Source organism: Salvelinus namaycush, unplaced genomic scaffold (genome assembly GCF_016432855.1).
Source record: "Salvelinus namaycush isolate Seneca unplaced genomic scaffold, SaNama_1.0 Scaffold181, whole genome shotgun sequence".
Classification (NCBI taxonomy): domain Eukaryota; kingdom Metazoa; phylum Chordata; class Actinopteri; order Salmoniformes; family Salmonidae; genus Salvelinus; species Salvelinus namaycush.
Genome location: NW_024058575.1, coordinates 229077 through 246744, shown reverse-complemented (window position 1 = coordinate 246744; position 17668 = coordinate 229077). Strand labels below are relative to the sequence as shown.

The window sequence follows — 17668 nt, the reverse complement described above, 5'->3', positions numbered from 1 at the left end:
AAATATAGGACTGATACTTACTTATATTAGTTAGACTTTTACTCTTGCTGGAGTATAGGCCACCAACAACAGATTTCCATTGGATCTGGTCTGGACATTACGTCATCTAAAGCATTATGCAATGCAACTGTCAATGTACTTCAGTGTAACACTTGACCATCAGATTGATAACCCAAACACCAAAAAGGTGATTGTAACTCCCACTATTTCTCTCTCAAGGACTCACTGCAGGCTGGACTTGGCCTATATCATGTTGTATGTCCTAACCCGTTGTATTCATGGAGCTTTGTAACCCTGAAGCTTTGTAACCCTGGAGCTTTGTAACCCTGGATCTTTGTAACCCTGGAGCTTTGTAACCCTGGAGCTTTGTAACCCTGGAGCTTCGTAACCCTGGAGCTTTGTAACCCTGGAGCTTTGTAACCCTGGAGCTTCATAACCCTGGAGCTTTGTAACCCTGGAGCTTTGTAACCCTGGAGCTTCGTAACCCTGGAGCTTTGTAACCCTGGAGCTTTGTAACCCTGGAGCTTTGTAACCCTGGAGCTTCATAACCCTGGAGCTTCGTAAGACTGGAGCTTTGTAACCCTGGAGCTTCATAACCCTGGAGCTTCATAACCCTGGAGCTTTGTAACCCTGGAGCTTCGTAACCCTGGAGTTTCATAACCCTGGAGCTTTGTAACCCTGGAGCTTCGTAAGACTGGAGCTTTGTAACCCTGAAGCTTTGTAACCCTGGAGCTTTGTAACCCTGGAGCTTCGTAAGACTGGAGTTTCGTAACCATGGAGCTTTGTAACCCTGGAGCTTCGTAAGACTGGAACTTCGTAAGACTGGAGCTTCGTAAGACTGGAGCTTCGTAACCCTGGAGCTTTGTAACCCTGGAGCTTTGTAACCCTGGAGCTTCGTAACCCTGAATCTTCGTAACCCTGGAGCTTTGTAACCCTGGAGCTTTGTAACCCTGGAGCTTCATAACACTGGAGCTTTGTAACCCTGGAGCTTCATAACACTGGAGCTTTGTAACCCTGGAGCTTCGTAAGACTGGAGCTTCGTAAGACTGGAGCTTCGTAACCAGGGAGCTTTGTAACCCTGGAGCTTTGTAACCCTGGAGCTTTGTAACCCTGAAGACGGTGCAGGTTTTTGTTCCAGCCCTGCACTAACATGCTTGAGGGACCTGAATTATTATTTAACTAGGGGAAGAAGGTTTGTTTGTGCGGGGTTGGGGGGAAATCCTGAACACCTTGTGTTTTGTCCATGACCAGGGTTCCTGCACACTGGAATATAAGTGCTAACAGCAGTCACTCACTGTTATACATCACAGCAGAATCATAGATGATGACCAGATTGATGAGAAGTCCTCAAGCCACTCCTTTTTGTCCCTCTCTCTGTCAGGGTGATCAGTAGAGCTCCAGGACTGAAGCTAGTGGTAGAGACTCTCATCACGTCTCTGAAGCCTATAGGAAACATCGTCCTCATCTGCTGCGCTTTCTTTATCATCTTCGGCATCCTCGGTGTGCAGGTAGGACTACGACATTATCTTCCTGGGGTGACGTTTCCCCTATGTACAGATCTAGGATCAGATGACCTTTCCTCAAGTCATAGCCTTTACTATTAGTGGGGGAAATGCCAAGATCAATGTCTAGGGACAACTTCACCCTACGCTCATCATTATAATAAACTACACAACATCATCATATTCTTCAAGTCCATACAATAATACTTTATTCATCCATTGAAACAGTAGTTAGTTATTGTATAAATACAGCTTTATTGTACATCATAACAGTAGTTATTGTATAAGTCCAGTTTTAATGTACATCATAACAGTAGTTAGTTATTGTATAAGTCCAGTTTTATTATACTTCCTAACAGAAATGTGCTGTGTTGTCCATTTCTCCACACCTCACATCTGACTGTGTTTAAGATGTTTTGTGAAGAAACTTTTGATTTGATTTGACTTTCTGTCTGTTGATTTCTTATTGAACTTATTCTCTTTTATCTTCACTCGTCATTATTTTCCCTTTCTCTTCTTCCCGTTTTTATCCTCTCAGTCCATCTGAGGTGTGTTATTATGCTGTTTCTCTGATGTTTCTTTTCTCTCTGATAAGAGCAGTCTGATTGAACTGTGATAACATCTCACTCAGGAAGAGAATCCATACTCTCTGTCTGTCTGTCTGTCTGTCTGTCTGTCTGTCTCTGTCTGTCTGTCTGTCTGTCTGTCTGTCTGTCTGTCTCTGTCTGTCTCTGTCTGTCTGTCTGTCTGTCTGTCTGTCTGTCTGTCTGTCTGTCTGTCTGTCTGTCTCTGTCTGTCTCTGTCTGTCTGTCTCTGTCTGTCTCTGTCTCTGTCTCTGTCTCTGTCTCTGTCTCTGTCTCTGTCTCTCTCTGTCTGTCTCTGTCTGTCTCTGTCTGTCTCTCTCTGTCTGTCTGTCTGTCTGTCTGTCTGTCTGTCTGTCTGTCTGTCTGTCTGTCTGTCTGTCTGTCTCTGTCTGTCTGTCTGTCTGTCTGTCTGTCTGTCTGTCTGTCTGTCTGTTTTCCTAGGCTTTCTAAAAACAGTGTTATGTACACTGTTCACATACTCCCTAGTTATCTCATTGCTTAAAAAGCTCTTCTGTTATTGACTGATTTCCTCCTGACTCCTCGGATGTGTTTTTGTTGTCAAAATGAATCAACCGAGTTGAAGAAGAAGACTAACTGTTTTTGATGGACCGTGAAGGACAATAAAGATGTTCTGAATTTGAAATCTGACTCTAACTGTCATGTAATGTATTGTTCCATGCTGAGTAGATCTCAGAAGAGAAAAGACCTGAAAGAAGTGGAGTAGTTGACCACAAGAGATTTGTTTTCTTTCATCCTCAATGGTTCATTTATGTGCATGTCTTTCACAGTCTGTGTTTTTAACATTGATTCATGTTTTCTATTGTTCCCTCAGTTGTTCAAAGGGAAGTTTTACTACCAATGTCTTATGGAGTGTTATGTGGCCTTATAATGCACTTATAACACATATCAAGGGTATACATAAGCAGACTAACTGTACTATATTGTTGTCCCCTCTCAGCTGTTCAAGGGGAAGTTTTACTACTGCCTGGGTTTAGAGGTGAAGAACATCACCAACAAGTCTGACTGTCTCCAGGCTAACTACAGATGGGTTCACCACAAATACAACTTTGATAACCTGGGACAGGTAGGAGGGGCAGGGCAGTGTGTATAGGTTGATGTGTGGGACAGGTAGGAGGGGCAGGGCGGTGTGTATAGGTTGGTGTGTGGGACAGGTAGGAGGGGCAGGGCGGTGTGTAAAGGTTGGTGTGTGTGAATGGATATGGACAGAGATAGTTAGACAGGTAGGGGCAGACTGGCTTGTGAAGTGTACATTGAATAGTGTTTGTGGAATGTTAAAGAAAGATATTAAAAAAGTTAGAGAGAGAGAGAGAGAGAGAGAGAGAGAGAGAGAGAGAGAGAGAGAGAGAGAGAGAGAGAGAGAGAGAGAGAGAGAGAGAGAGAGAGAGAGAGAGAGAGAGAGAGAGAGAGAGAGAGATTAGAGGTGTTGGGTTCATAAATCACAGACTAACTGTCTGTGTCTGGTAAATTAACAGAATGTGTTTCTGTCTTCTCCAGGCTCTGATGTCTCTGTTTGTGCTGGCATCTAAAGACGGCTGGGTCAACATCATGTACCATGGTCTGGATGCTGTGGGTATAGACCAACAGGTACTGTAGAACACACACAGGGCTGTTGCAGTATTACCGCCACACCGGCAGTCATGAGTCATGACCGCAGTCAAATTCTACACGGTAATCTCCTTTTATGCACTCTGGATATGCGTTGGTAGTACCCAACTCACTAACTACCATCAGGTCCTAACAGCCTGGTACTCAGGGCTCTGGTGCCCCTAACTACCATCAGGTCCTAACAGCCTGGTACTCAGGGCTCTGGTGCCCCTAACTACCATCAGGTCCTAACAGCCTGGTACTCAGGGCTCTGTTGTCCCTCTAACTACCATCAGGTCCTAACAGCCTGGTACTCAGGGCTCTGTTGTCCCTCTAACTACCATCAGGTCCTAACAGCCTGGTACTCAGGGCTCTGGTGCCCCTAACTACCATCAGGTCCTAACAGCCTGGTACTCAGGGCTCTGTTGTCCCTCTAACTACCATCAGGTCCTAACAGCCTGGTACTCAGGGCTCTGTTGTCCTTTTAACTACCATCAGGTCCTAACGGCCTGGTACTCAGGGCTCTGGTGCCCCTAACTACCATCAGGTCCTAACAGCCTGGTACTCAGGGCCCTGTTGTCCCTCTAACTACCTTCAGGTCCTAACAGCCTGGTACTCAGGGCTCTGTTGTCCCTCTAACTACCATCAGGTCCTAACAGCCTGGTACTCAGGGCTCTGTTGTCCCTCTAACTACCATCAGGTCCTAACAGCCTGGTACTCAGGGCTCTGTTGTCCCTCTAACTACCTTCAGGTCCTAACAGCCTGGTACTCAGGGCTCTGTTGTCCCTCTAACTACCATCAGGTCCTAACAGCCTGGTACTCAGGGCTCTGTTGTCCCTCTAACTACCATCAGGTCCTAACGGCCTGGTACTCAGGGCTCTTTTGTCCCTCTAACTACTCTGATGTCAATGCAAATAAAATGGAAAATCACATCAAACACTCATCATTAAAGCAGTATTGTGTTTTTAAAAGTCCAAAAGCCTAAGATGTTGTTTCAAAGCCTAACACAATGAAATGGACAGCACTTTCTAATGGGATGATTAGTCCAAAACAACCATAAGCATATTAGAGCTTATGCATACACACAGGCCTACAGTTGAAGTCAGATGTTATAATACACCTTAGCCAAATACATGTAAACTCAGTTTTTCACAATTCCTGACATTTAATCCTAGTAGAAATTCCCTGTCTTTGGCCAGTTAGGATCACCACTTCATTTTAAGAATGTGAAATGTCAGAATAATAGTTGAGAGATTGATTATTTCAGCTTTTATTTCTTTCATCACATTCCCAGTGGGTCAGAAGTTTACATCCACTCAATTCGTATTTGTTAGAATTGCCTTTATATTGTTGGGTCAAATATTTCAGGTAGGTTTCCACAAGCTTCCCACAATAAGCTGGGTGAAATTTGGCCCATTCCTCCTGACAGAGCTGGTGTAACTGAGTCAGGTTTGTAGGCCTCCTTGCTCGCACACGCTTTTTCAGTTCTGCCCACACATTTTCTATGGGACTGAGGTCAGGACTTTGTGCTAGCCACTCCAAAACCTTGACTTTGTTGGCCTTAAGCCATTTTGCCACAACTTTGGAAGTATGCTTGCGGTCATTGTCCATTTGGAAGATCCATTTGCGACCAAGCTTTAACTTCCTGACTGATGTCTTGAGATGTTGCTTCAATATATCCACATAATTTCCCTTCCTCATGAAGCCATCTATTTTGTGAAGTGCACGAGTCCCTCCTGCAGCAAAGCACCCCCACAACATGATGCTGCCACCCCCGTGCTTCACGGTTGGGATGGTGTTCTTCGGCTTGCAAGCCTCCCCCTTTTTCCTCCAAACATAATGATGGTCATTATGGCAAAACAGTTCTATTTTTGTTTCATCAGACCAGAGGACATTTCTCCAAAAAGTACGATCTTTGTCCTCATGTGCAGTTGCAAACCATAGTCTGGCTTTTTTTATGGCGGTTTTGGAGAAGTGGCTTCTTCCATGCTGAGCGGCCTTTCAGGTTTTTTCGATATAGGACTCGTTTTACTGAGGATATAGATACTTTGGTACCTGTTTCCTCCAGCATCTTCACAAGGTCCTTTGCTGTTTTTCTGGGATTGATTTGCAAATTTCGCACCAAAGTAAGTTCATCTCTAGGAGACGTGTCTAGTGTCTCCTTCCTGAGCAGTATGACGGCTGCGTGGTCCCATGGTGTTTATACTTGCATATTATTGTTTGTACAGATGAACGTGGTACCTTTAGGCATTTGGAAATTGCCCCCAAGGATGAACCAGACTTGTCAAGGTCTACCATTTTTTTTCTGAGGTCTTAGCTGATTTCTTTTGATTTTCCCAGGATGTCAAGCAAACAGGCACTGAGTTTGAAGGTAGGCCTTGAAATACATCCACAGGTACACCTCCAATTGACTCAAATGATGTCAATTAGCCTGTCAGAATCTTCTAAAGCCATGACATAATTTTCTGGAATTTTCCAAGTTGTTTAACTTATTGTATGTAAACTTATGACCCACTGGAATTGTGATACAGTGAATTATAAGTTAAATAATCTGTCTGTAAACAATTGTTGGAAAGATTACTTGTGTCATGGACACAGTAGATGTCCTAACCGACTTGCCAAAACTAATATTTGTTAACAAGAAATATGTGGAGCGGTTGAAAAACGAGTTTTAATGACTCCAACCTAAGCTTATGTAAACTTCCGACTTCAACTGTATATATGAGTCCAAGCCTGAAAGAATAAAACTGAATTAAAATAATGATTGTGCCGTTTAACAATACATAGCCTTCCGCATATTACAAAAACTTTTAAAATATCTTTGGTACATTATTGGTATTGTCTAAATTAAACAAATGCAGAGTTAGCCTACAATTATAGTGAGTTTGTATTTGATTTTGAATAGCCTAGTAGTAGGGCATATTTGATATTTTGATAATTACCTTTAGCTACACATAATATCTCACCAACCTTGGTTTCCATCTCCTTTCTCTCCTTCATTTGTTTCTCCAGCGTGCAGAGAGTGGGGCTGTCAACAGTTTAATGATTAACATTTTGTTGTGAAAACATGTTCCTGAACAGATTTAACTTGCTTTCCCATTTACGCACCGGGTAGCTGCAGGAACAGGTTTGGAGAGGCCATGGCATACAGAGTTTGGGCGGAATATCACCTGTAGCGCGGTGAAATAATCAGAGTAGCCTACCTGAAGTGTGAAAGGAACTGGCGGGAACGTGACCTCCATTCGCTGTTCCAGTGCATATGGATGACACATCACTTTCCCCCCTTTTGTTCCTGCCCATTTGATAATGGTCCATTCTAAATCAAAACACATTTTACACATTAGTAAAGACCAGATTAAATTGAGAATAGTTTGATGGGTGAAATTATCATCCCTTCCTCCCCCCTCTCTCTCCCTCCCTCTCTCCTCCAGCCGTCTATTAACAACAATCCATGGATGCTCCTGTACTTCATCTCCTTCCTCCTCATCGTCAGTTTCTTCGTTCTCAACATGTTCGTGGGCGTGGTGGTGGAGAACTTCCACAAGTGCAGACAGAACCAGGAAGTGGAGGAGGCCAAAAGGAGGGAGGAGAAACGACAGAGACGCATGGAGAAGAAGAGGAGGAGTAAGAGGGGGAGGGATGGGGAAAGAGGGAGAGAGAGAGAGAGGGGAAGAATGGAGGGAAGGAGGAATGGAGATGCAGGGAGGGGGGAGGGAAGGAGGGAGGGAGAGAGATGGAGGGAGGGGGGAGGGAGGGAAGGAGGGATGGAGGGGGAGGGATGGGGAAGGATAGAGAGAGAGAAGTTTACATAGAGGTCAAACTGAAAGTTGGGGAGGATGGGGTCAAACTGAAAGTTGGGGAGGATTGGGTGAAACTGAAAGTCGGGGAGGATTTGGGTCAAACTGAAAGTTGGGGAGGATGGGGTCAAACTGAAAGTAGGGGAGGATGGGGTCAAACTGAAAGTCGGGGAGGATGGGGTCAAACTATCTTGGGAGCCGGAGAATTAAAGTAGAATGTTTAACTGGCCCGTCTGCAGGTGGTGTGATGTAATACATGATGATATCATTATATTACTATATGAGGATGGTCATTCATCACTTTAGTCCATTTAGGTCTATTTTACTTCCTGTTTAAGGAAAAGGATATTTATCATTTCTGTGTAGATTAGCTCATCCTTTCTTTCCCTCCCCTCTACTCGCTCCCCGACTTCCATCCTTTCTTTCCCTCCCCTCTACTCGCTCCCCGACTTCCATCCTTTCTTTCCCTCCCCTCTACTCGCTCCCTGACTTTCCCCTCCTCTCCCTCCCTCTCACTCCTCTCTCTCTCCTCTCTTCCCTTCCACAACTCTCCCTCTCCTCTCATCTCTCCTACCCTTCCCTCATCCCCTCTTCTCCCCTACCTCTATCCACCCTCTCCTCTCCTCTCCTCTCCTCTCCTCTCCTCTCCTCTCCTCTCCTCTCCTCTCCTCTCCTCTCCTCTCCTCTCTTCTTAATCCTCGCTCCCCCTCGCTCCCCCTCTCCTCCTCCCTCTCTCCTCTCCTCTCCCTCTTCCTCCCCTCTCCTCTTCTCTCCTCTCCTCTCCTCTTCCTCTCCTCTCCCCTCTCCTCTCCTCTCTTCTCTTCTCTTCTCTTCTCTTCTCTTCTCTCCTCTCCTCTCCTCTCCTCCTCTCTCCTCCTCCCTCTTCACCCTACAGAGGCCCAGAAGCTACCCTACTATACCAACTATAGCGATGGTCGTCTATTGATCCACACTCTGTGTACCAGCCACTACCTGGACCTCTTTCTCACCTTCATCATCTGTATCAACGTCATTACTATGTCCCTGGAGCACTACAGCCAACCACAGGTATGTTGGGGTTTGGGGTTTGGGGTTTGTGGTTTGGGGTTTGTGGTTTGGGGTTTGGGTGTGTGTGTGTGTGTGTGTGTGTGTGTGTGTGTGTGTGTGTGTGTGTGTGTGTGTGTGTGTGTGTGTGTGTGTGTGTGTGTGTGTGTGTGTGTGTGTGTGTGTGTGTGTGCGCTAAATGCCATCATACGTTCTTCTTCCCGTCAGAACTCTATTTGTCTTTGATCTTGAGATTGTATAGTGACATAGCTTGGCTTTTGAAGTACTGTCTCAACAAGGCTACAATATGACCCTTACATTCAACAAATGCTAACCCATCTCTCTCTCTCTCTCTCTCTCTCTCTCCCTCTCCCTCTCTCTTTCTCTTTCTCTCTCTCGTCCTCGTCTTCCCCCCCTCTCTGTCTATCTCTTTCTCTCTTTCCCCCCTCTCTCTCTCCTCCATCTTTCTCTAGTCATTGGAGACTAGTCTGAAGTATTGTAACTATTTCTTCACCACTACCTTCGTGGTGGAATCTGTCCTCAAGCTCATCGGCTTCGGGTTCCGACGCTTCTTCAAGGACAGGTACAGTAGGACACACCCACACACACAACACACAACAAACACACACAACACACAACACATGGACAACACACAACACAAACACAACACACAACAAACACACACAGACACAACCCACACTATACACACACACAACACACAGCACACACACAACACACACACACACCTGTTTTCTGAGTCATGCCTCCTATATATCAGATAATTACTCACATTACCCAGATGGTTGTTATGGAGAGTGACTATGATTATGGAAGACACCCTCACACTCACACGGACACACACACACACACACACACACACACACACATTAAGTGATTATGGAAATATCTAAGGCTTAATATCCTAATGCGTATTCATGTCTGTGGAATCACCTCCAGTGTAATTGTTTTAATGTAAACCACAGGACCAGAACTGATGCTTTGATCAGCTCCTTTAATGACATATTATCTTCAACTTCAATTGTTTCCCCATGTAGACCGTGATGATAAACACACACACAGACACACACTTACGTCCCCATGTAGATCCTGTTTAACATGGAGGTGTTGCAGCGATAAGGTTTTAGATAAGACTCATATCTGAAAGTGCCTGATTAGAAATGATGGGTATTTGATGTGTCGTCTTCAAGTCCATATAGACTGATGTAATAGAAAGAGAGCAGATCTTTATTTGTCAGGTTTTAACCATGAAATTTCATCAGAAGTGTCAGCCTACCTTCAGCCACCTTCTAATACTCGACATATTACACACAGAGAGAGAGAGAGAGAGAGGTGACAGAGGAGAGAGAGAGAGAGAGAGATCTAGTGTTGTTAGAAATGTAACATCTTCTTAATTCTCTTCAGGATTTGACCCTGTTAATGGGCAGGTGGGATGATAGTGTCCCATCTGTCCAACATCCGGTGAAATTGCAGTGCGCGAAATTCTAATTACAGAATTATCAATATTTAACTTTCATAAAATCACAAGTGTAGTACATCAAAATAAAGCTTAACTTCTTGTTAATCCAGCCGCTGTGTCAGATTTCAAAAAGGCTTTCCCGCGAACGCAAACCATGCGATTATCTGAGGACAGCGCCCCGCGTACAAAACCATGAATAACATATTTCAACAAGGCAGGTGCGACACGAAAGATCCCAGTTACATCACAAATGGTCCTTTTGTTCGATAATGTCCTTCTTTATATCCATAAAAACTCAGTTTAGCTGGCGCGCTTCAGTCAATAATCCACCCTCCATCAAAATGCATACAAAAGGAATCCCAAACGTTACTAATGAACTTTTCCAAACAAGTCAAACAATTTTTATTTTTTTTATTTAACCTTTATTTAACCAGGAAGGGCTCATTGAGATTTAAAATCTCTTTTTCAAGAGCGTCCTGGCCAAGATAGGCAGCACCAAGTCATTACAAAAAATTACAGACAGACAACATGAAAAACTACAAGTGATCTAGTAAAAACCATTCATGAATTCACAAGAGTATAACAATATCAAAAACAGCAAATTAAAAACATTGACAGGTCAGGGAATCAGCCTCAAAATCCTTCATCAGTGATTTAAAAACACCAATCGGGACAAGTTCTTCCAGTTTAAAATTATTTTGTAAGGTGTTCCAAGACGATGGCGCAGAGTACATAAAAGACCTTTTACCAAATTCAGTTCGGACATTTGGAACAGTTAGCAGGATAAAGTCCAGTGAACGAAGAGAGTACCCACCACATTTCTGAACAATAAAAATGCCCAAATAAAAAGGTAGTAAACCCAAAATGGCTTTGTAAATAAAAGTATACCAGTGACTGAGCCTACGAGTGACTAGAGAAGGCCAGCCAACCCTGGTATACAAAGTGTAGTGGTGCGTAAGGCTTTTGCAGTTTAAAATAAATCTCAAAGTGCCATGGTAAAGAGTGTCAATTGATCTCAAACACTGAGCGGAAGCATTCATATATAAAATATCCCCATAGTCTAGTAAAGGCATAAATGTAGCTGATACTAGCCTCCTTCTGGCTTCAAAAGAAAAACAGGCCTTATTCCTAAAATAAAATCCCAATTTCAGCTTCAATTTTTTTGTAAGTTGTTGAATATGCAATTTAAAAGAGAGGCCGTCATCAATTAGAATTCCAAGATATTTGTATGAGGTTACAACCTCAATCTCCTTGCCCTGACAGGTAGTAACAGGTGAAAGGTTCAGAGGTCTATTTCTTGCATTAGAAAACACCATTAGTTTAGTTTTGTCAGTATTGAGGATAAGCTTCAATTGACACAAGGTATGTTGAACAGTATAAAAAGCAGTTTGCAAGTTCTGGAAAGCTTTTGTAAGAGATGAGGCACAACAGTAAAAAAAAAAAAAAATTTTTTTTATTTTTTTTAAATCTTTATTTTAACAGGGAAAACAGACTGAGACCTGGATCTCTTTTACGGCTGTGCCCTGTGTAAACATGTTAACATGTACAGTTTTAGACATACAGACAAGAACATTTCAAAACATACACAATTCAACAGAAACAATCACAGACAACATCATATTGATCCTCCATAAACATTTTAAAATGGGCAAGGGACACCAGAGTGTCTAACTTAAGTTGGATCTGCAGTTTGTTCCATAACAGTATCATCAGCATAAAAATGAAGTTGTGCATTTTGGACATTTCTGTCTAAATCATTTATATAAATAGTGAATAAGAGAGGACCAAGTACAGAGCCCTGGGGCACACCATTCAGGACAGACAATTTAACAGACATAAGCCCATCAAATTGAGTGCACTGAGTTCTATCAGACAGATAGTTAGCAAACCATGCAACTGCATGCTCCGAAAGACCTACACTCAACAATCTCTGCCTCAGTATAGCATGATCAACTGTATCAAAAGCCTTAGAGAGATCAATAAAAAGTGAGACACAGTGATGTTTTTTGTCAAGGGCTTCAGTGATATCATTTAAAACCTTCATGGCTGCTGTAATTGTGCTATGCTTCTTCCTGAAGCCCGATTGGTACATTGATAAAATAGAGTTAGTAAATAAAAACTCTTTTAGCTGTTCACTTACAAGGGTTTCAAGTATTTTCACCAGGGGTGACAGCTTTGAGATTGGCCTATAATTATTTAAAAGAGTTGGATCTCCCCCTTTTAAAAGTGGTAGGACAAATGCTGATTTCCAGATCTTTGGAATTTCATTACATTCCAGGGTTAGATTGAACAGATATGTAAGTGGTTCAGCTATGAAATCAGCTGCCAGATTTAAAAAGCAGGGATCCAAAACATCAGGACCTGCAGGCTTTCTTTGATCTAAGGATTTCAGGGCTTTATGTACCACCTGCACTGAGAATGGCAGAAAGCTAAAAGTTTGACCAGCTCTCACTGGTTCATCCACACAGGGTTGTACAGAGACAGAGGACACTGGTTCATCCACACAGGGTTGTACAGAGACAGAGGACACTGGTTCATCCACACAGGGTTGTACAGAGACAGAGGGCACTGAATCAAACAGCCTACCAGATGATACAAAGTGCTCATTGAAACAATTCAGCATTTCAGTTTTGTCATATATAGCAACAGAGTCCTTCAAAACACATGACGGTAATTCATTAACATTACTGTTACCAGACATAGACTTAATAGCATTCCAAAACTTTCTAGGGTCATTCAGGTTATCAGTGGTAACAGACATAAAATATTCAGACTTGGCCTTCCTGAGAAGAAAAGAACACTTGTTTCTTAACTGCCTAAAAATAAGCCAATCAGCATCAGAACAAGATTTCCTTGCTTTAGCCCAGGCTAGATTACGGTCGTGAATAATACAAGACAGCTCAGAAGAAAACCATGGATTATCCCGCCCTTTAACCCTGAACCTGCGGAATGGTGCATGTTTGTTTACTATTTGGAAAAACCCATCATGAAAGAATTTCCAGGCAGTTTCCACATCAGGGATAAGCTCAATCTTGCTCCAGTCAAAATAAAACAAATCATGAAAGAAAGCCTGCTCATTAAAACACTTCAAATTTCTCTTACGAATAAAACGTGGATTTGTCTTTGGAACCTTAGTATTTCTAACAGCAACAACAGCACAATGGTCACTTAAATCATTACAAAAAACACCAACCGCAGAATATTTATGTGGAACATTTGTCAATATCAAATCAATCAGGGTAGATTTATCTGGGCATTTAAGATTTGGGCGAGTGGGTGAATTAATCAACTGGGTAAGATTCATAGAATTACAAAACATTTTTAAATCATCAGACACCGGCTTTAACCAACACCAGTTGAGATCACCAATCAAGATCATTTCACTGTAAAGAAGTTTAGACATAAGGTGCGTCAAAGAAGAAAATGCATCACCAAGAGCAGAGGGGGGTCTATAACAGCCAATCACAGTTATAGAGAGGCCCTTTGAAACCTCAATATTCAAAGCAAGAAATTCCAACTGTTTACAAATAGTTTCAGACTTTGCCACACTTACATGGAATTTAGATTTTACATATATAGCCACACCCCCACCTTTCTTAACCCGATCTGTGCGATAAACATTGTAACCACTTATACAAATATCCTTATCAAAAATAGACTTGCTGAGCCAGGTTTCAGAAAACACAATTACATCAGCATCAGTTGATTTAGCCCAAATCCTAACCCCATCAATTTTTGACAACAGGCTGCGTACATTTAAATGAAAAATACCAAAACCAGATGTAGATTTAAAATCAGAGGGAGTTTGGAGACATTGCATATCAGGGCCAGGGTTAGGTTGCACGTTACCTGATATCAACAACAGAAGAATAACTAAGCACCTCTGTTTAATAACCTTGCACGGCTTCTCTTTTTTAAGAGACCTACTGCAAGCGAATTCTACAAGTGAGTTTCCAGACAATACAAAACAGTCATTTAAAACCATTAGACTTTGGTAGTGACACAAATTCGTACTGTTCACATCATGCCACAAATGCATCGGCACTTGGACGAGTGGACCGAGTGAAAAAGAGCGAGTTCCTGCAGACAAAATGTCTAATGGACGCGAGAGTACATTGTCAGATGTACTCACCCTGCGACAATGTTCGTTTTCTCCAGAGTTCAGTAAAGTCAGTGCGCAAAGCAATACCACGTAAATTGTCATTTTCTCTGACCAAAAAACAAGAGGCCAACGAAGGTAAGTGGAGAGAGGGACAGCGTGTATGTGAGTCAATGTGAGTGTTTGCGCGTGTGAGTAGATTGGGTGTTGAGGGCGATAGAGAGAACGGGTTGAGCTGCCACTGACAGCCAGGCGAAGAGCAAAAAGGAGCAGCTTGGACAAGACACTCCGCGGACGAAGGAGGAACTCAGGCCAGCCAGAGATAGGGTTACTTTGGTAAACTTCAAGTAATGAAGTGCCGAGTTGAGGACCCGTGATCTTTACACCAGCAAAAATAAAATAGTTTGCACTACGCAACAACGAAGTTACGCAACCATAAATAAATAGATTATTAGTAGGTTAAAATGTACTAGTCACAAACAAACGACTTGACATGCTGCCATCTTGGATTTTGGATCCCGGATGTTTAGGACGATCTGATGTTTATAATCAAACCTTAGGTACCCTAATAGGTAAATAAATGATCAAATTTAAGACGGAGAATCGTTATTGTCTTTACCGGAGAAAAATACCAAAGAACGCACTCTCATTTACGCGCTTGGAAACACTACAGCCAAAATGGGAGCCACCTAGAAAAACTACAATTTCTGGCTCATTTTTCCAAAAACCAGCCTGAAACTCTTTCTAAAGACTGTTGACATCTAGTGGAAGCCCTAGGAACTGCAATCTGGGAGGACTTGGCCTTATAATAAAAGTGACAGCCATTGAAAATAGTCGTAGGCTGAAATAATCTTTTGGGGGATGGTTTTTCCTCGGTGTTTCGCCTGCCATATCAGTTCTGTTATACTCACATACATTATTTTAGAGTGTTTTCTATCCAAATCTACCAATTATATGCATATCCTAGCTTCTGTGCCTGAGTAACAGGCAGTTTACTTTGGGCACGCTTTCCATCCGGACGTGAAAATACTGCCCCCTACCCAAGAGAGGTTAACAGTATTTCCTACAGTAGCACAGTTGTATGTCTCTGACTGTTACATAACCCTAGACTGCACTAACACACACACACACACACACACACACACACACACACACACACACACACACACACACACACACACACACACACACACACACACACACACACACACACACACACACACACACACACCACTGTGCCTGGTTATAGTACTCCTCAAGCACTAAATCATTATCTAGGTCAAGAAACATTTACACCATCAAAGAAGTCTGTGAGGAAAATGTGAATGACTGATCTGCCGTATGACAAAGTCTGAAAACGTCTGTTTGTGTTTGTGTGTGTGTGTGTGTGTCTGTCTGTACGTGTGTGTGTACATGTGTGTTTACGTGTGTGTGTGTGTGTTCATCTGACTGTCTGTGTGTACATGTACATGTGTGTGTGTGTGTGAGTACATGTGTGTGTGTGTACAAGTGTGTGTGTGTGTGTGTCTGTCTGTGTGTACATGTGTGTGTCTGTCTGTGTGTACGTGTGCGTGTGTGTGTTCATCTGACTGTCTGTGTGTACATGTACGTGTGTGTGTACATGTGTGTGTGTACATGTGTGTGTGTGTGTGTGTGTTCATCTGTCTGTACATGTACATGTACGTGTGTGTGTGTGTGTGTGTGTGTGTGTGTGTGTGTGTGTGTGTGTGTGTGTGTGTGTGTGTGTGTGTGTGTGTGTGTGTGTGTGTGTGTGTGTGTGTGTGTGTGTGTGTGTGTGTAAATGTACATGTGTGTGTAGGTGGAACCAGCTGGACCTGTCCATAGTGTTGTTGTCAGTGATGGGCATCATTCTGGAGGAGATTGACTACAATGCTTCTCTACCCATCAACCCTACCATCATCAGAATCATGAGGGTGGCTGCGGATAGCACGAGGTACAAACACACCCATGCATGCAAGTACACACACGCACACGCACACACACACACACACACACACACACACACACACACACACACACACACACACACACACACACACACACACACACACTTCCCTTTTCACCTCCATACTAATGGAGTAAAATGCTGACATTCCGTATTCTACATTCTAGTTCTCCCCTCATTATCATAAGACTCCTCCATCCTCTCTCTATCTCTCTCTACCTCTCTACCTCTCTATCTCTCTATCTCTCTTCTCTCTCTCTCGCTCTCTCTCTCTCTCTCTCTCTCCTCTCTATCGTCTCGCTCTCTCTCTCTCATCTCTCTCTCTCTCTCGACCTTTCTACCTCTCTATCTCTCTTCTCTCTCTCTCTCTCTCTCTCTATCTCTCTCTACCTCTCTACTCTCTCTCTCTCTCTACTCTCTATCTCTCTTCTCTATCTCTCTCTCACCTCTCTACCTCTCTACTCTCTATCCTCTCTATCTCTCTCTCTCTCACCTCTCTATCTCTCTATCTCCCTCTCTATCTATCTATCTATCTATCTATCTATCTATCTAGTCTATCTATCTATCTCTCCATCTCTATCTCTTCTGTATCTCTCCATCTCTATCTCTCTCTCTCTCTCTCTCTCTCTCTCTCTCTCTCTCTCTCTCATTCATTCATCAATTCAATTCAATTCAATTCAAGGGGCTTTATTGGCATGGGAAACATGTGTTAACATTGCCAAAGCAAGTGAGGTAGATAATATACAAAAGTGAAATAAACAATACAAATTAACAGTAAACATTACACATACAGAAGTTTCAAAACAATAAAGACATTACAAATGTCATATTATATATATACAGTGTTGTAACAATGTACAAATGGTTAAAGCACACAAGTTAAAATAAATAAGCATAAATATGGGTTGTATTTACAATGGTGTTTGTTCTTCACTGGTTGCCCTTTTCTTGTGACAACAGGTCACAAATCTTGCTGCTGTGATGGCACACTGTGGAATTTCACCCAGTAGATATGGGAGTTTATCAAAATTGGATTTGTTTTCAAATTCTTTGTGGATCTGTGTAATCTGAGGGAAATATGTGTCTCTAATATGGTCATACATTGGGCAGGAGGTTAGGAAGTGCAGCTCAGTTTCCACCTCATTTTGTGGGCAGTGAGCACATAGCCTGTCTTCTCTTGAGAGCCATGTCTGCCTACGGCGGCCTTTCTCAATAGCAAGGCTATGCTCACTGAGTCTGTACATAGTCAAAGCTTTCCTTAAGTTCGGGTCAGTCACAGTGGTCAGGTATTCTGCCACTGTGTACTCTCTGTTTAGGGCCAAATAGCATTCTAGTTTGCTCTGTTTTTTTGTTAATTCTTTCCAATGTGTCAAGTAATTATCTTTTTGTTTTCTCATGATTTGGTTGGGTCTAATTGTGCTGTTGTCTTGGGGCTCTGTGGGGTGTGTTTGTGTTTGTGAACAGAGCCCTAGGACCAGCTTGCTTAGGGGACTCTTCTCCAGGTTCATCTCTCTGTAGGTGATGGCTTTGTTATGGAAGGTTTGGGAATCGCTTCCTTTTAGGTGGTTGTAGAATTTAACGGCTCTTTTCTGGATTTTGATAATTAGTGGGTATC

At 42.7% G+C, this 17668-nt stretch overlaps 1 protein-coding gene across 1 annotated transcript in view; it reads left to right on the top strand.

Annotated features, from left to right (window-relative positions):
• Positions 1-17668, top strand: part of LOC120037668 (voltage-dependent T-type calcium channel subunit alpha-1I-like) — a gene marked incomplete at its 5' end in the record, with an annotated part of 166483 nt that overhangs the window by 80226 nt on the left and 68589 nt on the right. Inside the window, 6 exons of the mRNA XM_038983664.1 lie at positions 1382-1508; positions 3045-3170; positions 3602-3691; positions 7123-7315; positions 8384-8535; positions 8985-9094. Of these exons, the coding sequence (XP_038839592.1) occupies positions 1382-1508; positions 3045-3170; positions 3602-3691; positions 7123-7315; positions 8384-8535; positions 8985-9094 (798 nt within the window). The remainder of the gene's footprint in view (positions 1-1381; positions 1509-3044; positions 3171-3601; positions 3692-7122; positions 7316-8383; positions 8536-8984; positions 9095-17668) is intronic.